Consider the following 24,217-nt stretch of genomic DNA (forward strand, 5'->3'; position numbering starts at 1 on the left):
CTGGAGGGAGGGCTCTTCTTCTTAGTTCAGGCCATTGGGGAGATGCAACTTAAAAGAGTTTTGTGGCTCAATGCACTAGAAAGACAGAGAGAGATCCAGCAATTCCTGAGAGTGGACAAAGGAAGTGGAGGCTGTTACCCCGTTTCCTCTTCTTCCTCTCAGAGGCTGGAGAACAGGGCAACTGGCAGAACAGCTTTAGTTGGGTTACAGGGCTTTAGACATCTGTACCTAGTGGGCTCCCTGTTTGTGTATCAGCAGATGCCTATTACAGAATCATTTGCAGCAACATAAAGTTAGCTTTTTTTTTTTTTAAAGATATTGTTTATGTTAACATTCATATTCCACATAGGGCTCCCAATAGTTTCCATCTTAGGGAATAAATGGATTCACATGTGCTCTGCTTCAGTGACATGAAATATTCTCAAATCACTCACTGAAACTTCAAGTTCTTTTCAATATAATATTTTACTCTATTTTATGCTTCTGATCCTCTTACAGCTTTATTCCTCAGTTTTGTTTGTGTATATGTGCAATCTTTATGAAATGAATTAAACAGTATTAGGACAATATGTGAGCAAAACAATGCAAAGCAAAGAAAACCATGCATTGTAAGATAGTTTTTTGTGGGTTTTTCGGGCTATGTGGCCATGTTCTAGCAGAGTTTCTTTCTGACGTTTCACCAGCATCTGTGGCTGGCATCTTTAGTGTATGAAGATGCCAGCCACAGATGCTGGTGAAACGTCAGAAAGAAACTCTGCTAGAACATGGCCACATAGCTCGAAAAACCCACAAAAAACTATGGATGCTGGCCATGAAAGCCTTCGACTTTACATTGTAAGATAATTTGTTAAAAAGTTTGCAGAGTTGTTATATAATCTTTAGAGACTATGAAACACAAATCAAGCATCAGCTTCCATCAGTATACATACCCATCTGGCAAATGTTTTATTCCAGCAAAGTCTGATGGAAGGAAAGGTTTTCATATTATTCCTATTTTGGCTCAGTATGCTTCAAGTGGATGGCTTTGCTTTCCCCCTTTGTTGAGGGGTCTCACTCAATATGGTTCATAGCAATAGCAACAGCAGCTTTATTTATATAGCACTTCATACTGCCTAAGTAGTCTAAACGGTTTACAACTGTAAGCTAATTGTCCCCAACAATCTGATTACTCATTTTAGTGACCTCGGAAGGATGCAGGTCTGAGTCAAGCCTGAGCCCATAGTTAGTATTGAACTCGCAACTTTATGGTTTGTTAGTGAGTGGCTACAGTACAGGCATTTAACCACTGTGCCACCAGGGCTCTTCACAGCTGCTTCCCAGTGGTGGCCAGCTTTTCAAGGGATTCAGTCACGTGAAAAAGTTATCACATGGCCAAGGCCAAAACCATTGCTATGTGTTTATGTCCCACTGTGCATGCCATTAAGACAACTTCTGTGTTCATGATGCTCATGCTATATTTTGTACTATGACTAAAGAACATCTGTGTCAAGTTGTAACATGAGAGAACTCATATGTAGAACACATGTGAGATCTGTGTTATACCTTCTAGTCAGAAGCCCCTTGTTTGTAGCCTCAGGTGGTATTTGTGTTGGTTGTGAAAACTGATGATGAGGGAGAATATGATTCTTCATTTCAACTTCCCATTGAAGCTCTGTTTTAAGGTAGCGCTGTGAATTCATTTCCTCACATGTGACATGAGAGCATATTTGACATGTAGAGTGGTAGGACTAAGCCATAATACCACTCTTGTCTTGAGTACCTTATATAAACACAGAAAGCTTTGAATTTCATCTCCTCCTGGAGTTTCCAGTATAGCTCCCTTTTTCTATTTTATTAATCTTGTCTTTCAGTACTTTGCTCAAACGTTCATCCCTACTCTCTAGAACACTCCACTAGAAATTGCCTTTCATTCCTTTTTAATCTGTGGGTGGAAGATTGCCCACCCAAAAGTACAAACTGTTCTAAACAAAAAAAGGAAGTATGTTTAAAAGGAAGACCATGATCAAAAGTATTTTCTTGGGTTGCACTTTTCTTTCCCTCTGGATTTACACTGAAAATAGAATGTGAATCTTGAAAACTTTCCCCAACATAAACATACATACATACATACATACACTTACTTACTTACACCTACAAGGGGACATGGGTTATTTTGCCCAAGCAGTGGAAGAGTTTCTGCTTGACCTTAAGAAGGTTTCTTGTAAGTTATAAGGCAAAGTGCTGAAGTACCAAATGTAGCAGCAATTTCAGATACAACCCTTGAAGCAATTTTATTTAACCTCTAACCAATCATATGACATTTTAATAAAAATTCTGGTTAAAAATTGTTCTCCCATGAAAAAGGCAAACTGTTTATAAAAGTTACAATATGCTGAAAGAGCCCAGTTTTCTTTTAATGTTGTCTCTGTGGTTGGATGTCATTTGTTATATACCAAGCATGTCAGAGCATACATGCTCCTTAATCTAAAAGAACTTGATGCTAAGATGAATAAATACTGATCAGTGAGAGGTTTATGCGGCAAAACATACTTTGCAAACTACGTGTGACAACATGAACTGCTTCAAGAAAAGTCGCCTGTATTTGAGGGATGCAAATATTGGATCTTCCCAGTGTAATGTACATTGCATTTTCTGTCATAGACATTAGGATTGAGGAATCCAAGGTAAGGTAGCTGAAGCTGTATGGCAACATTAAAGCCTTCTAGAAAGATGAAATGAACTTTAGAAGTGAAAAGAGTGCAAGCAATTTATATTGAATCGTCTCTGGTTATTCCCTGAATGCTCAAGTATTTGCTAAATAGTCACAGAACGTTTGTTATCTTTAAAGTGCAATGATATTTCATTTCAGTGTTTGATATTTTGACAACTGGCAGCTGAGTGTTTGTTAAATATTCACAGGATGTTAGACATCTTTATTTGGCATCCAGTGATATTTGATTTCAGTATTTGATATTTTGACAATTGCTGGTTTTTAGACTTGCTGCTTCTAAGGACCACTTTTCACATTGACTTGCCCAGTCAAGCACATTCCTGCTCATCTGCTATTGAACCCCTGAAGGTTGCAGAGAATTCCTGAACATGTCTCAAGGAAGAGGATGCCATTGTGCTCATGCCTTGCCAGCTGGCTTCTCACAGGCAACTAGTTAGCCCTAACATGAACAGAATGTTGGACTTGATTGACCTTTGGTATGACCCAACAGGGCTGTTCTTGTGTACTAATGCATCAATGAGGGATGGGCAAGAATTCATGGGCTCAGTTTTTTTCAAGCCTGGTTAGCCAAATTGACTCTCCACAAAACTAGAAAATGGTGTCATTATTTTCAAATTGAATTACAAACCACATTGTCTCACTTAATAGTGTTGATGAGAGTACAGTGGGATCTGATCCCTTCCCCAGCTCCCCATCATTGTAGAGCTAAGACACAATATGTGCAAGTAGGGTTGTCAGGTGAAAAGAGAACAGAGCTCCAGTATCTTTGGTTGGGCAGAAGAGGGGATCCCAGTAAATGGAGCCTACATGGCAAGCAACACCTGTTAAAATTCCCTTTTGTGCACAGCTATTGAAAATACAGAAACTCTGTCCTGTGTTCACCTGGCAATCCTGCATTCAGTACAGTAACTAACATCAGGGGCCTGATGCTGTTTTACTCTGGACAGCTTATACAAAGTTGAAATTAGAAATTCATATGGTTTGGGTCCCCAATATCTCAACGACCCTATCTCCTGATATGAGCCTATTCAAATTTTAAGAACCCCGGGGTTCTTATGGTGTAATTGAAGGAATGCATATCTGAAAGGTCCATGGTTTATGTCTGACTCTATTGGGAATCAATGGCACTTGCAGACCATACTGATGAACTTCACATCCCACCTGCAAGAAAATTGTTTTTTAAAATTCAATATGGAGAGAACTGTCCTGTAAGACAATATCCACAGCTATATCTGCAATCTGTAAAAAGAAAAAAAAGTCCTGTGATGTAGGTGATGTATCAGTTTAATTGAGAGCCTTTTACAGATCAGCTAAAAATAATCTAAAATGATAAATGCCCAAAGTTCTGCTTTCAATGCCTTCGCATTCTGCACTGTCACCCCTATAGCGTTATGGGGTTTCTTTCATTCCCATCCCCTTTCTCCCATCCCCTTTCTTCTCTCTTTTCATTTTCTTTCTTACTCTCTATCGCTCTTTCCTTTGCTGTGTTGGCTGCATGCTATATTTAATAGCAAGTCACATTTATTGTCTTGGTAGCTATGGGCTATATTTCAGAGGATTCTGATTATCCAGCTGGTTCTAGCCATTCATTAACCTAATAGCCAGCAGTAGGCTATAATTCAGAGGATTGTTATTTTACAACTAGCTATATCATTTGTTATTAGTTGCTGGCTGTAGGGTCATAATTCTGAAGATTTAAATATCTAACCAGCCTTAGACATACAATTCACTTGTTTCAGCCCATGTAATTTGGCACTAGAATGGGTCCCAAAAAGGGCATATCGGGCCCAAAAGGCAAACTCCTAGCAAAACAACCTGCCAAGCATCCTCAGATAGCAGTTTCTTCATCATCAGTTAATGATGATGATATTCTTTGGGAAATGTTTTAGCCAGGGGATGCTTTGATTGGATTTCCTGCATGGCAGGGGGTTGGACTGGATGGCCTGTGTGGTCTCTTCCAACTCTATGATTCTATGATTCTAAGGAATTAGAACAGATTCACCTACCATCCAATCAGAATGTTCTTCCCCTGAGGAAATCAACTAAATTATCCAAGCAAAGACAGGTATATAGCAAGGTTTGTTCTCGCCTCAATGTTCTTGAACAGCTGCATCCCTAAGGTGAGCCCTCTACTGTTCCTGAGGAGTCTAATGAAATGGATGCTACAACTTTGGCTGATGATGATGACCAGACTGAGTCAGCCTTACTACCAGGGTATCCTTTTCAAGGTGACCAGTCCAATTCACATACCACATACCCAGGTGTTACCTGGCCTTGGGGGCCAGGAGCTCTATCAGGACAAGCTTGTTCTCCAGCTTTGGGTGGGGCTTCTGGACAATTTGTTACAATCTCTTCCCCTAACCTGGGATAGCTGCATGCCCCAGCTCCATGTTATCCATATACAGAGCCTTTTAACTGGTCCCCCTCCCATGCTTCAAGGGTTGGTCCAATGGCTATAGGGTTTCCGACCACAATAGGTTATGAGGCTCCTCCTGGCTCAGCTGTACCTTGTGCAGAAATCACATTACGACTTGGTGATCATTTATCACAAACAACTAGGGAAAAGATTTTGAAGGGGGAAAATGTAGACATATTTTCCCTCTTAACTGGATAAAAAAGAAAAAGATTATTTGGAAGAAAAAGAAAAGGAGAAATTAAAGAAAGGAAAGGTTGAATGAAATTGGTCCAAATGGATGTCTGGTATGTTTGTCTATGTGGGTTTTATTACTAGGTCTCAACCCTTACGAGTAGTATCATTCATAAAATATATGGATATAGTCCATAGGGTATATGTGGATTTTGCTGGCCCAGCTTGGCTTCTCTATTACAAAGCTTTTTGTATGCGAGCAGCCATTCACTTTAATGAGATATGATGCATTCAGAGTTGTGGATGCAGCTCCATACCAAGGAGAACACACTCACAGTGGCCATCTTATTCAAGGGGCAGGTAGCTCTGGCTCCTTTTGTGCCCAACAGGCTACTGGGCAACCAAATGAATTTGGGTCTCAGGGCATCTGCACCCACAAGGTATGCAAATTTAAGCATGAGTGCTCCATATGTGGAGACAAGCAGTCCTTTCGCAATTGTTCCAAGGGAAAGAGTTCCCAAGGAAACCAACGGGACCAACAAGGGGGGAAGAAATCAGCAATCAGGCCTTCACCTTCTTCAAAAGGGACCTAGCCCTATAAATCTAGATAACTTGCTTCAATGGCTGGGTGCTTATCCCAATAATCAAGTAGCTTTATTTTTGAGACATGTTTCACTGATGGTTTTCATATTCCTTTTTTTAGTGTTCAACGTCCATTCAAAGCTAAGAATTTAAAGTCCGTTAAGTTGTTAGACAAAAAAATGCTAAGGAAGTTGTTGAGGGTAGAGTTGCAGGACCTTTTCATGACCCTCCCCTTATCAATTTGCGTGTATCCTCTTTAAGAATAGTACCAAAACTGGCCCCTGGTGAATACAGATTAATTCATCATCTTTCATACCCTAAAGGTGACTCAGTGAATGATGCTATTCCTGATGACCTGTGCACAGTTTGGTATACTTCCTTTGATTAGGCAGTCAAACAGATACGCAGATTTGGTATAGGGCAAAATTGGCAAAATGTGGCATTAAGTCTGCATTTTACCTATTACCAATACACCCTAGCAATTTTAAACAGTTGGGCTTCTGTTTTGAAGGTGGTTAGTATGTGGACAAAGCCTTGCTAATGGACTGTTCAATTTCATGTGCTGAATTCAAAACTTTTAGCATATTTTTGAAATGGGCGATAGAAACCAAATCTGGTCAGCAAGGCATAGTACATTACCCAGGTGACTTCATATTTATAGAGCCTTACGATTCTGGCCAATGTGCTGTCCTGTTGTCAGATTTTACTTCCTTGATGGAAGAGCTTAGGCGCTGCAGCGCCTAACATCCTGCTTTGCTACAGCTGCAGAGCTCTTTGGGCTGGAAGTCAGCCTGAAGAAAATGGAAGTTCTCTACTAGCCTTCACCTCAAGAAGAACACTAACATCCCCACATCACTGTAGGCAAATCTGTGCTTAAGTCTGTTCAGCAGTTCACCTACCTGGGAAGCATCATCTCCTCAGATGCCAAGATCGATAAAGAGATTGATCACAGACTAGCAAAGGCATATAGTGCATTCAGAAAGCTTCACAAAAGAGTAACAAACACTTGAGGCGAAGCACAAAAATCAGTGTGTATAGAGCCATTGTACTGTCTATTCTCCTTTATGGGTCTGAAACATGGGTCACCTATCGCCAACACGTACAACTCCTTGAACGCTTTCATCAGCGCTGTTTACCTACAATTCTAAATGTACGCTGGACTGACTATGTGACAAATGTTGCTGTCCTTGAGCAAGCAGGGATCACCAGCATTGAGGCCATGCTATTGAGGATGCAGCTGCGTTGGGCAGGACACATTTCTAGGATGGAGGACCATCGCCTCCCAAAAATAGTATTCTACAGTGAACTCGCCACGGGTCAGTGTAAGAGGGGCGCTCCAAAGAAGAGATACAAGGACACCCTGAAACAACACCTCAGGCTTGGCCAAATTGATCACCAACAATGGTCCACCCTGGCCTTGCATCGGGAGGCATGGAGATGCACTATCTATGATGCTGCAGCCTTTTTCGAAAACTAACGCCGAATGAGTCTTGAAGAGAAATGACAGCGCAGAAAAAAACACAACTTGGAAACATCACCCAAGGAGACATTCTGCTGTGCTTTCTGCAACCGGACTTGTTTATCTTGGATCAGCCTTTTTAGTCATCAACGTGCTTGTAGAAAGCATGGGATGAGTCCTTCCTGAATCTTTGTTTGCAAAGAAAAGCCAGAGGGGAAGAGCTCGGTGTCTCCTTAGCTCCTTCTCAAAGCTTAACCTTTTGGGTTATTGAAATTGGTACAATGGACTAATTTTGTAGACTTCCTGATGACAAGCTACAAAACCTGAGACTCCGGCTCTTCCCGTTTTGTTTGCTGAAAAAAAGCCATGCTCACAGAAATGCAGGAGATTATTGATCACCTAAATTTTTCCTGCAAAGTGATAGCACCAGGTTGGGCCTTTTTGCATTGTCTCTGCAATGCAACAAAGGGCTTAAGGTTACCCTACCACAGTTTACAAGTGTCTAAGGACATTAGAGAAGATCTAGATATGTGGATGTCATTTTATGAGACTTGAATGGGGTCTCTTTTTGGAGGAAGGAAAGGAAGTTCCAAGATGCACTTAAGATGTCATCTGCTGCTGGAGCCTTTGAGTTTGGTGATTATTTTCAGGGATGCTGGTGCACTCAGGCTTGGTCAGACAAATGGGTTTTGTTGGGGATTACCACCAATTTGACTTTTATGGAATTATTTCCTCTTTTTGTTGCAGCCACAACAATTGGCCAATTCCTCCATGCACTTTTGGTGCAATAATCTGGTTACAGTTCATGTAATTAACTCATTAACATCCAAATCCCTAAGGGTTATGAAGTTGGTACAGGCTTTTACCTTACAGTGTTTGTGTTATAACATTTTGTTTACAGCTTGCCTAGCATTGTTGACAAAATAGCAGATTCTCTCTTCTTTGCATATATGGAGTGGTTCTGACATCTGGTGCCAGGCACTACTGTGTCACCAGATCCAATGCCACCAGACCTTTGGAGTCTTGGCACCAAGAAGTAATACAGGTGGCATGTCCCTTGCCACAAGAATCAAAAAGAGCTATGTTAAAGCCGTTGAGGAGTTTCTGTTATTTCGGAGCCTAGGCGAGGAGTTACCAATACCAAGTTCCCACATCCTGAAGTTCTGTGTAGCTTTGCATCACAAGGGACTTTGATCACAGTTAATTCAGACTAAGTTATCTGTACTAGCTTTTTGGTCCAAGGCTCAAAGCCTTGCTGATTACACTCGTGATTTTTGCATACGTAAGATGTTGGAGGGATGGTCTAGGGAAAGCCAGACAAAAGTAGACAGACGTATCCCTCTGATATTTAAAACCTTGAATTCCAGATGGCCCTCCCTTTGTAATTCTCACTGCGGAATTTTGCTTTTTCAGACCGCAGCCTTTATTGCATTTTACAGTATTTTACTCACCATCTTCTTTTCTAAGACTAACCAATGGGGCAGTGGGTTGCAGATACAGCTGGGACAATGCAGTTATCATTCCATCTGCCCTGTTTTGGCCCTTAGATATTTCACCAAGGTTAGGGGTTCTCACCCAGGTCCTCTGTTCTGACACAAAGACAGGTTCACCTAAACCAAATATCAGTTTTGGGCCATTACTTCTAAAGCTCTCTCTGGGATTAGTCTGCATGGTGTTAAATTCGGTACACACTCCTTCAGATTTGGGGCAGCATCCATGGCTGTAACTCTTGGCTATGAGCCTCAGGCCATAAAAAGGCTGGGTCAGTGGAGGTCTAAGGCCTACCGCAGATATATTCGGTCTTTACAGTTCTATATTTCACTGCGTTGTGATATTTCAAGGTGCCTTCAACAATCACAAGGAAGTCTCATAGCTACTATAATACTTTGCACCAAAAGAATTTGTAGAACCTTGTTAAGAGACTTCTTATTGTTTTTTATTGGTTATTGGTTTTTGTTTTGTTATGTTGCAGATTCTGGCTTATGTCTGAGCTGAAATTGCTTGTTGATCCGCAACCATAGCTTCATCTACTGGGCAGCTTGCCATGCCAGACGAGGACGCTTTGGAAGTCATCTGGAACTGGGCGAGTCTGCAATGATCGAATGGATGGGCAAGTGTGGTCTGTGCTGGCATGTCTTGATGCCCATTTTGTTTGGGAGTGACATGGGCCTCCACCACACAACCTGGTCAGTCAACTTTGTGGTAATGATTTGGAATTGTTGAGGGGCAAGGCCCTGATTTTATAGGTTATCTTTGATCTTCAATCCATTTTGGATCGCTGGCCTTCTGTTCAAAGAATGTGGTCAGCAATGTTGCCCTGCAAAGTTTGGAATTTTAATATATCTTCTCTATTGTGTTTTAATTTTTTAAAAAATCATCAGGTTTTTAGCTTTGTCTTGCTTTAGCCTTGAGTCCCATGCTAGGATATTAATTAATTGATTAATTAATTAGCAAACTTTGACAAAAATACAAAGGTCACATTTGTCTCATTCTTGCACTGGAAGCAAGAACTCATTGGAAGCTATAAATACCAACTATTTGAAATTAGTTATTTAAGGGGAACAGTTCCTTGAAATTAATACGGTACATAAGTGGTATCTCACCCCAGTCCAAATAGCAAAGATTGCAAAGGGCACATCTGTTGAATGTTAGTGACATTGTAATAATACAGGAACGTACTTGTATATTTGGTTTAAATGTACTATGGTGCACTAATTTTGGCTAGTTGTTACAGCTATAATTTTGAGATATTGCAAAGGAAAGCATTGTACTATGTCCTGTATTTATACTGCTTGTACTGCTTTCAATATTCATGGGTAAGAACAAGAATTTACAGCATAAATCATTAATCTGCTTCCTGATTTCTGCATCTAGACTGAAAATCATTAAAATCTAGAAGATGAGAAACTGTGGTTTTGGTTTTGGGAGATTCTGCTGATTGAAAAGATATCTGCAACCTCAAAAATTAGTTATCCCACTGGAACACAAAAGACTCTACAGAAAAAAGTCTCATTTTTATTGAATATATAAATAATAACATTTAACAATTAAGATGGCTTGTCATCTGAATTCCTGAAATTACACCATCATAAAGGATGCAAGATAGTAACATAAGAGATGATGAGCAATAATCTTTTTCCTTATATCCTTATATTATACTGAACAGCAACAATGTTTATTTTGTAGCACTGTACTTGGTTTTATATTGATGACTAAATACAATTTTTAAAAAAGAAATAAATGGGTGTGCACAGGTTGTATAGGTCCGATGTGCATATAGCTACTTTCAATTGATTGTGCAGAAGACAGGCATCAGGCTAAGGCCAGTTGATTATCCTTCCAAGCATCATTATACATCTGAAAGGAAAGCGTGGAAGGAGTCTTACCAGCTAAGATACAAATTTTTTAATAATCTTATCTAGGCCTCTGTAAAGATATAATAAACAATCCAGGATGTAGAGATACGTGAGCATTATTAGGTTTTATGGCAGGACTAGGTACTTGGGGAGCTCTACATATTGTTGGGCTCAATTTCCCATCAGATCCAATCAATGTAACCAGTTGGGATGCATGCTAGGAATAATATTTTATTAACAATTGGGGTCCACAGGTACCTACCCTTAATGTATGAAATACTCTAGCTTCTCAAGATATGTCTACTCTTGTGTTTCAAAATAATTGTGGTCATGTTGTTGTTGTTGTTGTTGTTGTTGTTGTTGTTGTGTGCCTTCAAGTTGTTTCTGACTCACCCTAAGGTGACCCTATCATGAGTTTCTTGGCAAGTGTCTTCAAAGGGCTTTCTTTATATTCTTCAGATTACCGTTCTTCAGATTGCCTGATGCTGAGAGAGTGTGACTTGCCAAGAACACACAGTGGATTTACATTGCTAAGCTGGGATTCAAACCCTGGTATCTAGAGTCATAGTCCAGTGCTCAAGCCACTGCACCACACTGACTCTCATATATTATCATGTATTCATGTGGAAAATAGCACATTGCATGTGGGAGTATATGTGTTTTCACAATACTTTATGCACCCAGATGTTTCATTACCTCTCTGCTCACTAATACATTCCAGATACTTGTAAAATACTGCAAAATGTGGAAAACCATTAAGAAAGCAATTGTAAGCATACATACTTGGAATTAAATTCCACTCACATTAATATGGCTTGCCTATTAATTCATCTGATTCACTTCAGGGAACAGGTTTAGAATTGTGGCATAAACTACTCAGACATGGCTGATATTTAAGAAAAAACTAGCCATGGGGAAAAATGTATCATTTCTGAAGAGTACATTTTGACAACAAACATACTCACTGTTAAGCATTAAAATTAAGGTGAGGGTGGATTTGGTTGCCACAGTAGCATTCTGACACTGTTTTGATCCATGAAGCACAATACATATATGTTCATAACACATTGCATTCCTGTATGTTGTGTGTATTTCTGTGTACACAAACTCTATCTGATTTCTAAGGTTAATTAACATGTGGGAGTATATATATTTTGGAGAGAATCTTTTTATTTGGTGGAAATGATTGAGGGGGGATTTTGGAACAATTTAAAAGGAATTCATTCAAAGGTGATTTTGGAAATTGGCTTGACTTTTTGTGAAATAGATGTTGGAGTAAAATATGGTTCAAATGGTCTATGTTTTTCATGTGTCTTTTTGATTTACCACTTTCCCTTTTTATAAACTATGTGACTTGTTGCACAAGTAGGTTTTGAGATTGCTTGTTCTCTTTACTCCTTCCCATCTTAATAAATAATAAATAATTTATTTATATTTCCCACCTCTCCCTGCTGATCGAGGTGGGATTACAACCTGATAAAACACAAACAATAGTAAAACATCAATAAAATACATACAACAATAATTCAGATAAAAAAGCTAACCTTATCATAATACAACAGTAATTCATAATCATAATCAGAGGTGTGAAACATAAAAGTGAACAGTTGTCCTATATTGGGTCAGATGGATACGCCCCCTGGAAGAGATCCATCTTGACTGCCTTCTTAAAAGTGTCTTAGGTGGTAATAAGATGGATCTTGGCCATTTTGTAACCATACTGGCTACAGTATTTTCTCAAAACTCCAAATGAGGCCCACAGTACTAAAAATGTAAGAGCTCCCTATTCTACTGAGTAAGTATGGGTCAGGCAGGGAGCCTGATGTGTTCTTCCTTCACTAGTTCTTTAATCTGAAAATGAATATCTGAAAATGAAAACCTGAGAACATCTTTACTTCACAGTCTTTAGTTTCCATGTTTAATCAAAAGATGCTTTCCTCAAAAAGGTAACTTAATGGGAAAGTTGTAGTAAATATGTAATAATCACAGGAACATTGAACTGCAAAGAAGTGTGTTTTTTTCCTTTAATTTTTTTAAAATCATTTTGGACTCAGCAGATCACTTAAGTTGATTGTAAGTATAGTTCAAAGCAATCCTGACAATGTCAGCATATCTGATGTTATCTTGTGGAATATGGGACTGAAATAATAAAGTATTCTGTCACCTGAGTAACTTTGCATTTAACTCCATTGATGAAGCATTGATTAAAACAGGAGGCTATTTCACTTAGTAATTCAAGACAGAGTTATGACTTTGGAAATGGAAATATCATTACACTATTGGCTTGGCAATCATTCTAGATCTAGGCAAATGTGTGCACCAAGACCTATTTAACCTCTTGTTTAGGTATTTGCTGGATAGGTAAGCATAATTAGAATAATCAAGACTACATGCAATTAGGGAACTATTCTCAAACAGATATTAAAAACACATCAGCAGATTCTTTTATACAACGAATAAAGAGTGATAAAAAGTGATAAAACATTTGCAGGCTCAAAAAAAAGGTAAAAATCTATACTATACAAAATAACAATAACAACATTGAAGTCTTTATTACTCCTGTAGTGAGGAAACATCTTCTGCACTGAAAAAGGGTTTATCACAGGATGCAAATAGTTACTTGTGTTAAACTGGACTTAAAAAAAATCTTTCCCCCTTTGAACAGCTGAGACATATGCCAAGGCACAGAAAAGATATTTCTTGCATTCAAATCCATTTTATACCTGTAAAGACTATTGATGAAAAAGAACATGTTTTGCACTGTACATTTGAAAGGCTTGCAAGGCTTTTCAGACTTTTCAGAGAGAGGAAAAAATCCACACATTTCATGACTAAAAATGTGTATATTTGAAAAATGTACAGAAACACATTAATCAATGCAAGAATGCCTTCGAAGACGCATACATTGTAAAATGCATAAAAGGTATAAATTTGGAAAGAAACTACAAAATTTGCACTCATATTTTTGTGGAGAAACAAGGTCTCACAAGCCAATACAGAAATGGAAGAGGGTTAGAATGGTGGGGAAGTGAGAAATGGAGTGAGAACAAGACAGACAGATTTTCCTATCTCTACTGTTGCCATATCATAAATTGAATGCCTGCTGTTTAAAAGGCAGAAGTTCAAAGCTTGTTTGAGCATACTATTCTTTGGACCCATTCCATAGTACAAGGTTGGGCAAAGTGAGTTCCCCAAACAAGCCTTTGGTGGCTCCTGATCTCCTCACACTACCCTTCCCCGCAAGCACAGAAAATTCACCTTTTAAATAGTTCATAGCTCCTTCCTGATGCAATATAACATGGTTTTTATCCTTAAATATACAAATGGTTTTAGTGCCTCAAACTGTTTGGCATCAAATCTAATCTGGGATATACCTCACAAAGACCAGTCATTATGATCTGAAAAAGCAGAACCGCATGGTCACTCATTTTCTTCTTGAAGGAAGCAACAAGTATTTTACCAGCTTTCATCTTGCCACAAGTACATCTTTGAAAATGCTGCCATTCCCAGACTATTGCCAGTTTGTAATTTATTTTCTGCAAAATCTGCACTTCATTGTTTTGCAAAGAGAATAGCATTTTCTATAATGAAATAACATTTCAATGAATAAAAATTATTATTTTATACATCAAAGGCTGTTTTCTGCACAGAAAATATCATATGAAAAATAGCCAATGTGAATTTTATGCACAATGAGCACTGAACTACAGAATATTCTGCACAGGAAATAAAATACTGTTTTCTGCACAAAACCACCATGTGCAACACAGTAAGTCCAACAAAAATTCTTGTCAGTTCAAGAGTATTCTCATCAGGGCTCCTCAACACTTGAGAAACACATTGTTTTGACCAACTTCCATATATATATATGGAAGTTGGTCAAAACAATGTATATATTCTTCCCATCTTTATATATGAGTGGAAATTATATTTCTCAAGTTATTATTTTTTAATGATAGGAATCCAGAAAAGTATATGCAGCTAGCTTCTTGAAATTATCCACCCAAACTGTGTGTACAAAGATGGATAGAAGGGGTGACTTTCTCCTCTTCCTCAAAGGGAGGGGAGAAACTTTGTGGAGCCCCTGCCCACAGTTCTCCAAAATGCCTCTAAGCTAGCATTGTTCCAAGGAATTGTGGTTGGGCAACCTCTTCATCTCTGCAAAGGAGAGCAGTCAGGATCAGCAGTCTCATCTCAAGAAGGATGAGAAAAAGGAAAATCTCACATATTTTCTTTTAAAAAGGGATTATTGGCGAAATGTTGGGTTATGTCTTGCCTGGCATGTAGTGCAGGTGTAGTGCAGTGTGGCAAATATGACATCATTTTTTAGTTGGCTTGGCTGCAGTTTAAAGATAGAGGGTGACATCAGTCATTTGTCCAGTACATGGTAACATGACCTGTTTGTTGAGTAATAAATTTTACTTATTGGAAAATTTGAAAGATATCCCTCCATTCATTGGAGGATCAAAACATTTTAGTGCTGAAGTTATGCCCCTCCATGCATACTTAAGAGGGAGAAGGGAGGGCAGAGCAGGCTTAAAAAGCCTTAGTAGAGAGGTTAAGGTTTGAATAGGGGAAGGGGAAAGGGAGGGGAGACTCTTCTTTGGGAACGTATATATCGGATGGGATAGGATGTTCTGAAGATGGATGTATGAACCAAATGTGTAGGTTTGTATATATATGTTTGAATATGTTTGTAGATATATGGTTGTTTGTATTAAGATTGTATATATGTTTTTTTAACAATAAAAAGCCTTAGCCTTGCCCCTAACTGTCTCCCAGACCTGGTGTGATGCTCCAGGTCCAATCAAATTACTGGTCTCTATTCAAATAGACCAGTAAACTCCCATCCTAGGCATACAGCCTGGGGATGTGGAATTTCTGAGATCTTCAAGAATCTTCTGCAAATATTACAGTATTTGTTTTTGTTTTTGTTTGTTTGTTTGTTTCTTTAGGAAAAGGAACTTTTCTTTCTTACCTTACATTTTTATAAGTCGGCAGGCATCGCTCTTCTCACACCTGCAGAACCAATTCAAACCACTACTGCAACCAACAGTATGGTGTAGAGCACAGCAGTCAAAGTGCTGTTCTTATAGAAACAGGGGACAGTGATCACATGAACTGTGCTAATAGGAAGACATGTTAGCAAGAAGCATGAGAGGAGAATGAAAAAAAAACTTAGGGTCAATTCCAGTTCCCCTCCATGGGCCCCATTTTCATCCTCTAAGCCCCCACCAATGAGCCTGCCTCCTTATCCACTTGACATCCTTATTTGATGTTTTCTCAGGTTTTATATCAGTTTTTTGTCTCCATTCTAAAATAAATAGTCAGTGGCATCAAGAGCTTTAAGTTAAAATATTTTTAAAAAGCAATGGTATTTTGGGCTCCATCCTTTCAATTTTGGCCATCAATCCATCCATCAGTCAGTTGAATGCAGCCCCTGAAAACTTCAGTAGAACTGAATTAAAGACTTAAGCTGGGAATAAATATCTTCTCTAACCTTGCTTTATACCATAGGAACAAGTACATATATATCATTTATTGCAGGGGAATTTTGATTTTTATTTGCACAGAAAGAATACAATCATCATACTTATGGAGATGGTTTGGCCACACCCATGCCATTACAAAGCCAGATGGTTCAGGACTGTTCATGATCAGACAAGTTATGAAGCAAGCAAACAAGTGACAATTTTCTCCATGACTGCTCAAAATCTACTCTTACTTCTGACACCTGAAGCTGAAAGATCATCCCAGCAACAGATATTCACAGAAATCAAATTTATTAAACTATAAGGATTATATTTTTATTTCTATTTAATGAGGAAATTTAATCACAAGCATTTGCAAAACATTCCTCAAAGAACCACTTGATGGATACAATTCAGTTAGAAGCAAAGATGCAAAAACAAAACACCTGCGATAAATACCACATGAAAGTTCTGAACTCAGAGTATGAATATTTTCAAGACTTTTTCTGCTGTAGAATTAGCTGCTCTGGAATTACCTTCTCTGTGTATAATATAGATGGCTAGCAAGTTATGGAGGTGGCTTTTTAGAATAAAAGATGGACAGAGACTCATATGTATGTGTACATAGCACAACTACTTCAGTCAGTCTCCAGAAGTGCTCACCTATGCATTGGACAACTCCTGCTGATTTGAAAGTCTTACTATATGGTTTGGTGTGCTCATGTTCTATAATACCAGCTCTCAAATGAGTGCTAAAAACAACAGTCTTGCATATAATTAACATGCTTCTGATTGAAGCCCAGGGACCATTGGCTCCCAAGGGAAGAAGGCACCCTACTGTGTTCAAGACTTCAGCCACAATCCAGAAAATGACTTTTGGCCATATCCACCTCATACTTTGACCAACTACATTTGCCACTCTAAACCCATAAAGTCGTCAATAATTGGCATGCATGTTCCGGTTCTCCCACCTCTCCATGACTGCCATATATAGCAAATTGTGTTGACACTCACAAATATCAAAATAAAAGTTGCTTTAAAGACCCCTTGGCCAAGATCACATTTAAAGGCTATGATCCATCTTTTGGTGCTCATTCCAGAAATGAAGAGAATGTTAAATCTATGAAACCCCATGGTTCTTTCCCTGCAAAATCAAACCCTTTCTTCCTCATCTTGTATAAACCACTTTGCTTCAGCCCCACCCACCTCATGTGCCTCCAACTTTCTGCTTCCCAGCACCCTGTAAAGCTGAGCTAACCTCACTTAGAAAATAGAGCAAATAAACCACCTCATGTCAGTGTTGGAGACTTCCTGGGCTATTAGCATGCTCAATGCAAGACTTGCCAATTTAAGGATTTAAACCAGGGAAGGGGAGACTATCCAAATGCTGCTTGCTTCCCCCACCCCACCCCTGCATTTGAACATCTCTCACTTCCACCCCTTAGGGAAATATATATCTGCCCTTTCTCTCCCCCCAACCCACTCCAAATGATGAGCATTTGACATGACTAGCAGCATTTGTTACACATTATTACAGAAATTGGCATATGTATCGAATGGCTTAAATCAGCTGAAAAGGCAAGCACTCCATCATATGCTGATGCTACTCCCCAGCGAATTAAGACCACAGCATGGGACCTGGAGTAAACAGGTCTCTTCCGCAAGTGTGCTTCATGGCAGGCTGCCTACCCACTTCTCCTTCCACATGTCTGTGTGAAGGATTTATTTAACCTCATAAGCATCTCCCCCTCTTCAAAAAAAACAAGGGGGAAACCCCCAGAACCACAGAGACAAGCACACCCTCTCTCACACACACCTATGCACAAGACTCCCTGTCGTTTTCAGAGAACTGCCTCTCATAAAGCAGTGTGGCTGTGTTAGTTGCAAGTGGCACATGCTTTGCTTTTTTCCTGCTTTCCTTCAAAATGAACAGTGTAAAATTCACTACTCACACATACACATGAGAAGAAAAGGGGAAAGAGAGAAAGAAGGGGGGGAAAGAGATTATCCTTACCTCTCGAGGGTCTTCTTTGTTTGGTTTGCAGAGAAGAGAACGTGCCCATTACAGCACCCATTGCAACTGCTACTTGGGTGAGGGGCTATTATTATTTTTGTTGCTGTTCCTCCCTCCCCCACCCCAATGAACAAGAGGAGGAAGAAAAAATCTGTGTGGAATATCTACTAGAAAGAAGAGGAGGAGGCAAAAGCAAAGCACTGCAGCTCAGCGTTCAGCAAGCCTTAAGCTTTGAGATTTTCCCCCCTTCAGTCAACACACATGCACTGACTCACAGCCGGCTGCACTCTTATTATTCAAAACAGCTCCCCATCAAAATTTAAATGCTAGGTAGATTCCCTCAGACCAGAGCTGGCAGCAGATGCATCAAAATATTTACTGGAGCACAGCCACACAAACACACAGGCTAATTCTTCCTCTGATTCCCTTATGGCTTCCACCAGAAGCCTGTAGGTCTACAGAGAAAGCATCAATGCATCTCTTCCATTGTATTCTGTAGGCATGGCGAAGGTCTCAGAGGGATGCCAGGGGACTTAGGCTGAGTACCAATCATCAGTGAATGAATGAATGAATGAGAACTTGCTGAATGGAAAATAATAGTGAACCAGCTGTCAAAGTTGTGGTTCTGCAGAAACCTAATTCCTGTTGATTAATGGTCCTACAAAGAGAGAAAGAAAGGGAAAGGGAAAGATTGGCGGGGAGGAAATAACATTCACTTAAACTGTTCCCAAGCAATGGACACAGGGAAAGTGAGTGCTCTCATCAGAAAAGCCCACATACTACCAGATTATAATAATAATAATAATAATAATAAAATTTTATTTGTACCCCGCCCTTCCAAATAGATCAGGGCGGCTTACAGAATGCACCGTAGTGCAACAATATACAAGTTAAAAGCAGATTAAAACCACAACAATCCATAAAAACAACAAAAGACCCCATTAGCCCAACCTCACGGCCACGAGAGAGGAGGGAGGCCCACAGGATGTTTAGTCGGGGAATGCCTGATTAAATAGGAAGGTTTTAAGTCCCTTCCTAAATTGGGCCAGGGTGGAAGATGAGCGGAGCTCTATGGGCAGCGTGTTCCAAAGGGCTGGGGCAGCTGTGGAAAAGGATCTTCTGGCCGTAACGGCCAGCCTTGCCCCAGGCACCTTCAGGAGTTGCTGCCCAGAAGTTCTGAGGGTGCGAGGCGGAATGTATGGGGAGAGACGGTCCTTCAGGAATCCTGGGCCCAAGCCATTTAGGGCTTTATAGGTAATAACCAACGCCTTATATTGAGCTCGGAAGCGAATAGGCAGCCAATGGAGATCTTTAAGCACAGGTGTTATATGGCTGGTCCTGGGAGCACCAGTGACCAGCCGTGCTGCCATGTTCTGCACTACTTGCAGCTTCCGAGTTTGGTATAAGGGTTGCCCCATGTAGAGTACGTTGCAGAAATCCAGTCTCGAAGTTACCAGAGCATGTACAACAGTTTCAAGGTCCCTCTGGGCCAGGTATGGGCGCAGCTGGCGAATCAGCCGAAGCTGATAACAGGTGCTCTTGACCGTCGCATTCACCTGAGCAGTCAGGTGGAGGGACGAGTCAAGAAGCACCCCCAGACTGCGCACGGAGTCCTTCACGGGGAGCGTGACCCCATTCAGGACAGGTGGAACCACCGCCATTCCTGGACCAGGGGGGCCTATCACTAGTACCTCCGTTTTCTCTGGATTAAGTTTGAGTCGGTTTTCCCTCATCCAGCCCATTACTGACTCCAGACAGGCCACGAGAGGAGAGACGCCATCCCCAGTCACTGCATCAGTCGGAGACATAGAGAAAATGATTTGGGTGTCATCAGCGTACTGATGACATGGCTTGAGTCCATATTATTCTCTCTCCTCACATGCCAGATTAATGGTGTGTGCTGTTAACAACAGAAATTTTCATGAATTCAAATCATGCAAAAATAAATGCACATTGCATGAGATGGAAAGTCCCTGACAAAGATGCAATTAATTATTTCCTCCTAAAAATGTGCCATTGTCTGGACACCAATTAATCAATTCCCTTTTACTTTGTACTTTTGTAGAGCTGCTGCCATATATAACTATCTAAATGCCACTATGTAGAATGGGGGAAACCAGATTATACCGGATGTTGATATTTAAACTACTACACTGCCTAGCATGATGAGGAATGTCCTTTTTACAATAAGAATGAAGTATAAAGCATGGGTAGAGGAAAGACAGGCTCAATTAAGTAGCTAAGTCAGAGCAGGATTCAATTTGCCAGTCACTCTTCCTTCCAGCAGGGTAGGATTTGGGACTGCATGTCATCATAGCACTGAGGACATGGCCTCTTCTACAGCAGACAATGGTACTCTGTATCCCTAGCTCTCCAGATTGCTTCTTTAATTTTTAAATGAACATTCACTAGATTTTAATTTTTTTTGAATTTTTTTTATTTATTAAAAAAGACACACAGCAACAATGTCAAACATTCATAACGACACAAACTCACCACCCCCATATCAGATTTTACATGCGAGAAGTTAAACAAAACAAAGGCACAAAGTTAACACAAGGGAGAAAAAAATCGCATAGCCTGGTAAAGTACATATTTCATAAAAGTATAAATGTTATGTCTCCTCTTTTTTCCTTTAATATCGTTTACTTTCTTTATCATTCCCTTCTTTTTCCTTATATCTTTAAATCCACCTTCATTGTTCTGTCTTTAATTTAAACTCATCTCTACAATTACCTTCTATTTCTTGTATATTCTTTCTCTTAATTCCTTCTTCACTTCCCTCTCTTCCACTTAACTACTCCACATCTCGCTTCTCCCAACTTTGCTACTTTCTCTCACCTTCTCTCACCTACTTTACCCTCATTCATCCCTTCTTCTCTCCTCTTCCTCAATCTTTCACGTCGTTCTTACCAGACTTCTCTCTCTAATCCCGTTGGGTATAATTGTTTTAAATTCTTACCCTTTTAAATTTACTTCAAGTTTAGATGTTATTCTTTTCCAAAAATCCAATCACAGCAATAATATGAATATTTATTCTTTTGTTTCCAGCTACTCTAGAGCTTGTTGCTTTCTATTTATTGATCCTAAACGTATAACCTCTCTCTCTTTTTTTACCCTTTTATTTTCCTTAGTTATTTTAAATTCCCAGAGTTCTCATTTCATATTTACTCTCCAAATCTTATATTCTATTTTAATCACTATATGTATATTCTATTAATTTGTTTGTTACTATTATTTATAGAATCCAATTGTTGCTATTTTCCCCCATTCATTATCCAAACATTCTAGAACTTTAGCCCATTAGAAATTATAGATATTGATCAGAAAGGGTTTCTACCCCAAAGACAAATAAGGGAAAATACAAGACTAGTAGTAAATGTATTGGAATTTTACGAAAAACATAATGAAAGAGAATTAGGTTTATTACTATTGGATTTAGAAAAAGCATTCGATACAGTAAACTGGAAGACACTTTTCGAAATTTTGGGGAAATTGGAATTAGGCTCTAAATTCATAGGATGGATTAAAGAGATTTACAAAGATCAAAAAGCAAGAATTATTGTGAATGGTGAAAAAACAAACTACATAAAAATTAGTAGGGGTACAAGACAGGGCTGTCCCCTCTCTCCACTACTGTTTATAATTATAATTGAAAGACTGATTAAAAGGATTAAAAACAATGATCACGTACAAGGTATAAAGATAAAGAAACACGAATATAAAGTGAGAGCCTTTGCTGATGACTTGGTGATCTTCTTAAATGACCCATGCAAAAGTGCAAAAGAATTATTAAAAATAGTAGAAGAATTCGGAGAAATAGCAGGGTGTAAGTTAAATAAAGATAAATCTACAATAATAACCAAAAATATGCCCTTAGAGAAAGTGAAGAAATTATCAGAAATGTTAAAGATAAAAACAGGAAAAAAAGCCAAATACTTAGGGATAACAATATCTAGTAATCTTAACAAATTATTTGATTTGAATTATAAAAAAACATGGAAAGAAATTAAATCGAAATTGGAGAAATGGAAAAAATGTAATTTATCATTATTGGGGAAAGTAGCAGCAATAAAAATGGTGGTCCTTCCAAAACTTTTATATTTATTTCAAACACTCCCAATTGTAACTAGATTTTAATTTTGATGTACATTAAAAACGAAAGAGTTCAGTTCAACAGTGGAGAAAAATATCTTCAAAGAGATTTAAGTTGTTAATTTGCTCAGATGAACACTTTATACACACTGGCACTGAATCCCAGCCCTATGTTTTAGAAATGATGTTGTTTCACTTTTTAAATAATGTGACAATCTTGTAACCTCAAATACATATTGGTGTTGCACAGATTTATATTCCTTTGGACTCTGGTATTTTGAGCCACTTAATGTGAATTGGGGCTTTAATTTCTATATGCATTCTCCAGTGAAATAATTTACCAGCATGGCTGTTAAGAAGTGAGGAAAACTTGCTGTTCAGATGTACTATAATGCACTTGTCTTGGACTTTTTGAATGTTGTATAAAATGTTCCCTTTAAGAAAGCAATTCCTTATACTTTACTCCTCTTCAAATTCCATTTTTTTTCACCTGGAACTCTGGGCCACTACTAGTAATGTGGGAACAGAAAAAGAAAGGGTTTTCTTGGTTACATCTCATGACTTTGGTCTAGAAAAATCACAAATAATTTAAGCATCCCAATCCAGTGCTCTGTCTTCTGGGTAGATGGGAAGACCAAATAAGGATTCACACCCAAGGAGGTATTTCTCTGGTAAAAAGTGCTGGGAGAAGGGTGAACAGCTGGGGAAGTCATTGCCTTCATGTGCTGTATGAGTTCCTGAGATGTATTTATCTTGCTACTGCTGAAAACAACTGCTGATCATGTTGGAGATCTGACAAGGCAGGACTCTTCTTATATTCTTAGATGAATTTGCGAGGGAGATAGCTGTCATCCTCCGGCCTGCGAGGGAGATGACCAGGCAGGCCCAGCTCCATCAGGGCTAGCCTGGAAGAAGAGACTCCTCCCTCCATAACTGCCATCCTCCAGCCTGTGAAGGAGTTGACCAGGCAGGACCAGCTCCACCAGGGCTAGCCTGGAAGAAGAGACTCCTCCCTCCATAACTGCCATCCTCCGGCCTGTGAAGGAGTTGACCAGGTAGGACCAGCTCCACCAGGGCTAGCCTGAAGAAGAAGAGCCCTCCCTCCAGTCCATCTGCCTTTGTCCAGGCCTCAGAGGGAGAGAAGAATGCTGGACCTGATCCCCTCCCCCCTCACCATTCCCTTCTCCTTTTGTGTCGTGTCTTTTTAGATTGTAAGCGTGAGGGCAGGGAACCGTCTATTTTCCCCTCTGTTGTAAGCTGCCCGGATTCCCAGTGATTGGGCGGCATATAAATAATAATAATAATAATAATAATAATAATAATTATTATTATTATTATTATTATTCCATGTTATAGAAAGAAGCTCAGTCTGAGCGTGGTATGAATGAATGAAAACAGACTACAAAATTGATTATAACTAGGGGATTATTCAGATGGTGAAAATAATCCAGGATGAATACAGGTTGAATAGCTATTGTTCACATGAAACTGATTCATTTTTTTGGGGGGGGGGCAAAAAAACACTTAACCTAGGATAATTGGTACTGCTTTTTCCCCCAGGTTTTTTCATCCGTTCATCCTCTATCTTGAGGGAGAGAAAGGCAGGCTAGCTCCACCAGGCCTGCCTGGAAGAAGAAAAGCCCTCTCTTCATCCTCCATCTTGAGGGAGAGAGAGGCAGGCTAGCTCCAAGAGGCCTGCCTGGAAGAAGACAAGCCCTCCCTTCAGCCTCCATCTTGAGGGAGAGAAAGGCAGGCTAGCTCCACCAGGCCTGCCTGGAAGAAGAAAAGACCTCCCTTCAGCCACCTTCTCGAGGGAGAGAGATTGTACTGTATTGCATTTTTGTTCTGTACACCGCTATGATCATTGCGGAATAGCGGTCTATAAATAAAATGTATTATTATTATTATTATTATTATTATTATTATTATTATTATTATTATTA

General features: G+C 39.4%; 1 protein-coding gene across 3 annotated transcripts in view; it reads right to left on the bottom strand.

Moving 5' to 3' along the window:
- Positions 1 to 24,217, bottom strand: part of KCNIP1 (potassium voltage-gated channel interacting protein 1) — a 761,805-nt gene that overhangs the window by 432,410 nt on the left and 305,178 nt on the right. For 2 of the 3 annotated variants that reach the window (XM_042452818.1, XM_042452816.1), the window contains exon 1: positions 18,180 to 18,392. The exons of the other annotated variant lie outside the window; for it this stretch is intronic. In XM_042452818.1, coding sequence (XP_042308752.1) covers positions 18,180 to 18,240 — 61 coding nt within the window. In that variant the 5' untranslated portion in view covers positions 18,241 to 18,392. Of the gene's footprint in view, positions 1 to 18,179; positions 18,393 to 24,217 lie in introns of those variants that run through there. 3 annotated transcript variants of the gene reach the window in all.

Source organism: Sceloporus undulatus, chromosome 2 (genome assembly GCF_019175285.1).
Source record: "Sceloporus undulatus isolate JIND9_A2432 ecotype Alabama chromosome 2, SceUnd_v1.1, whole genome shotgun sequence".
In the NCBI taxonomy this organism is placed as follows: Eukaryota; Metazoa; Chordata; class Lepidosauria; order Squamata; family Phrynosomatidae; genus Sceloporus; species Sceloporus undulatus.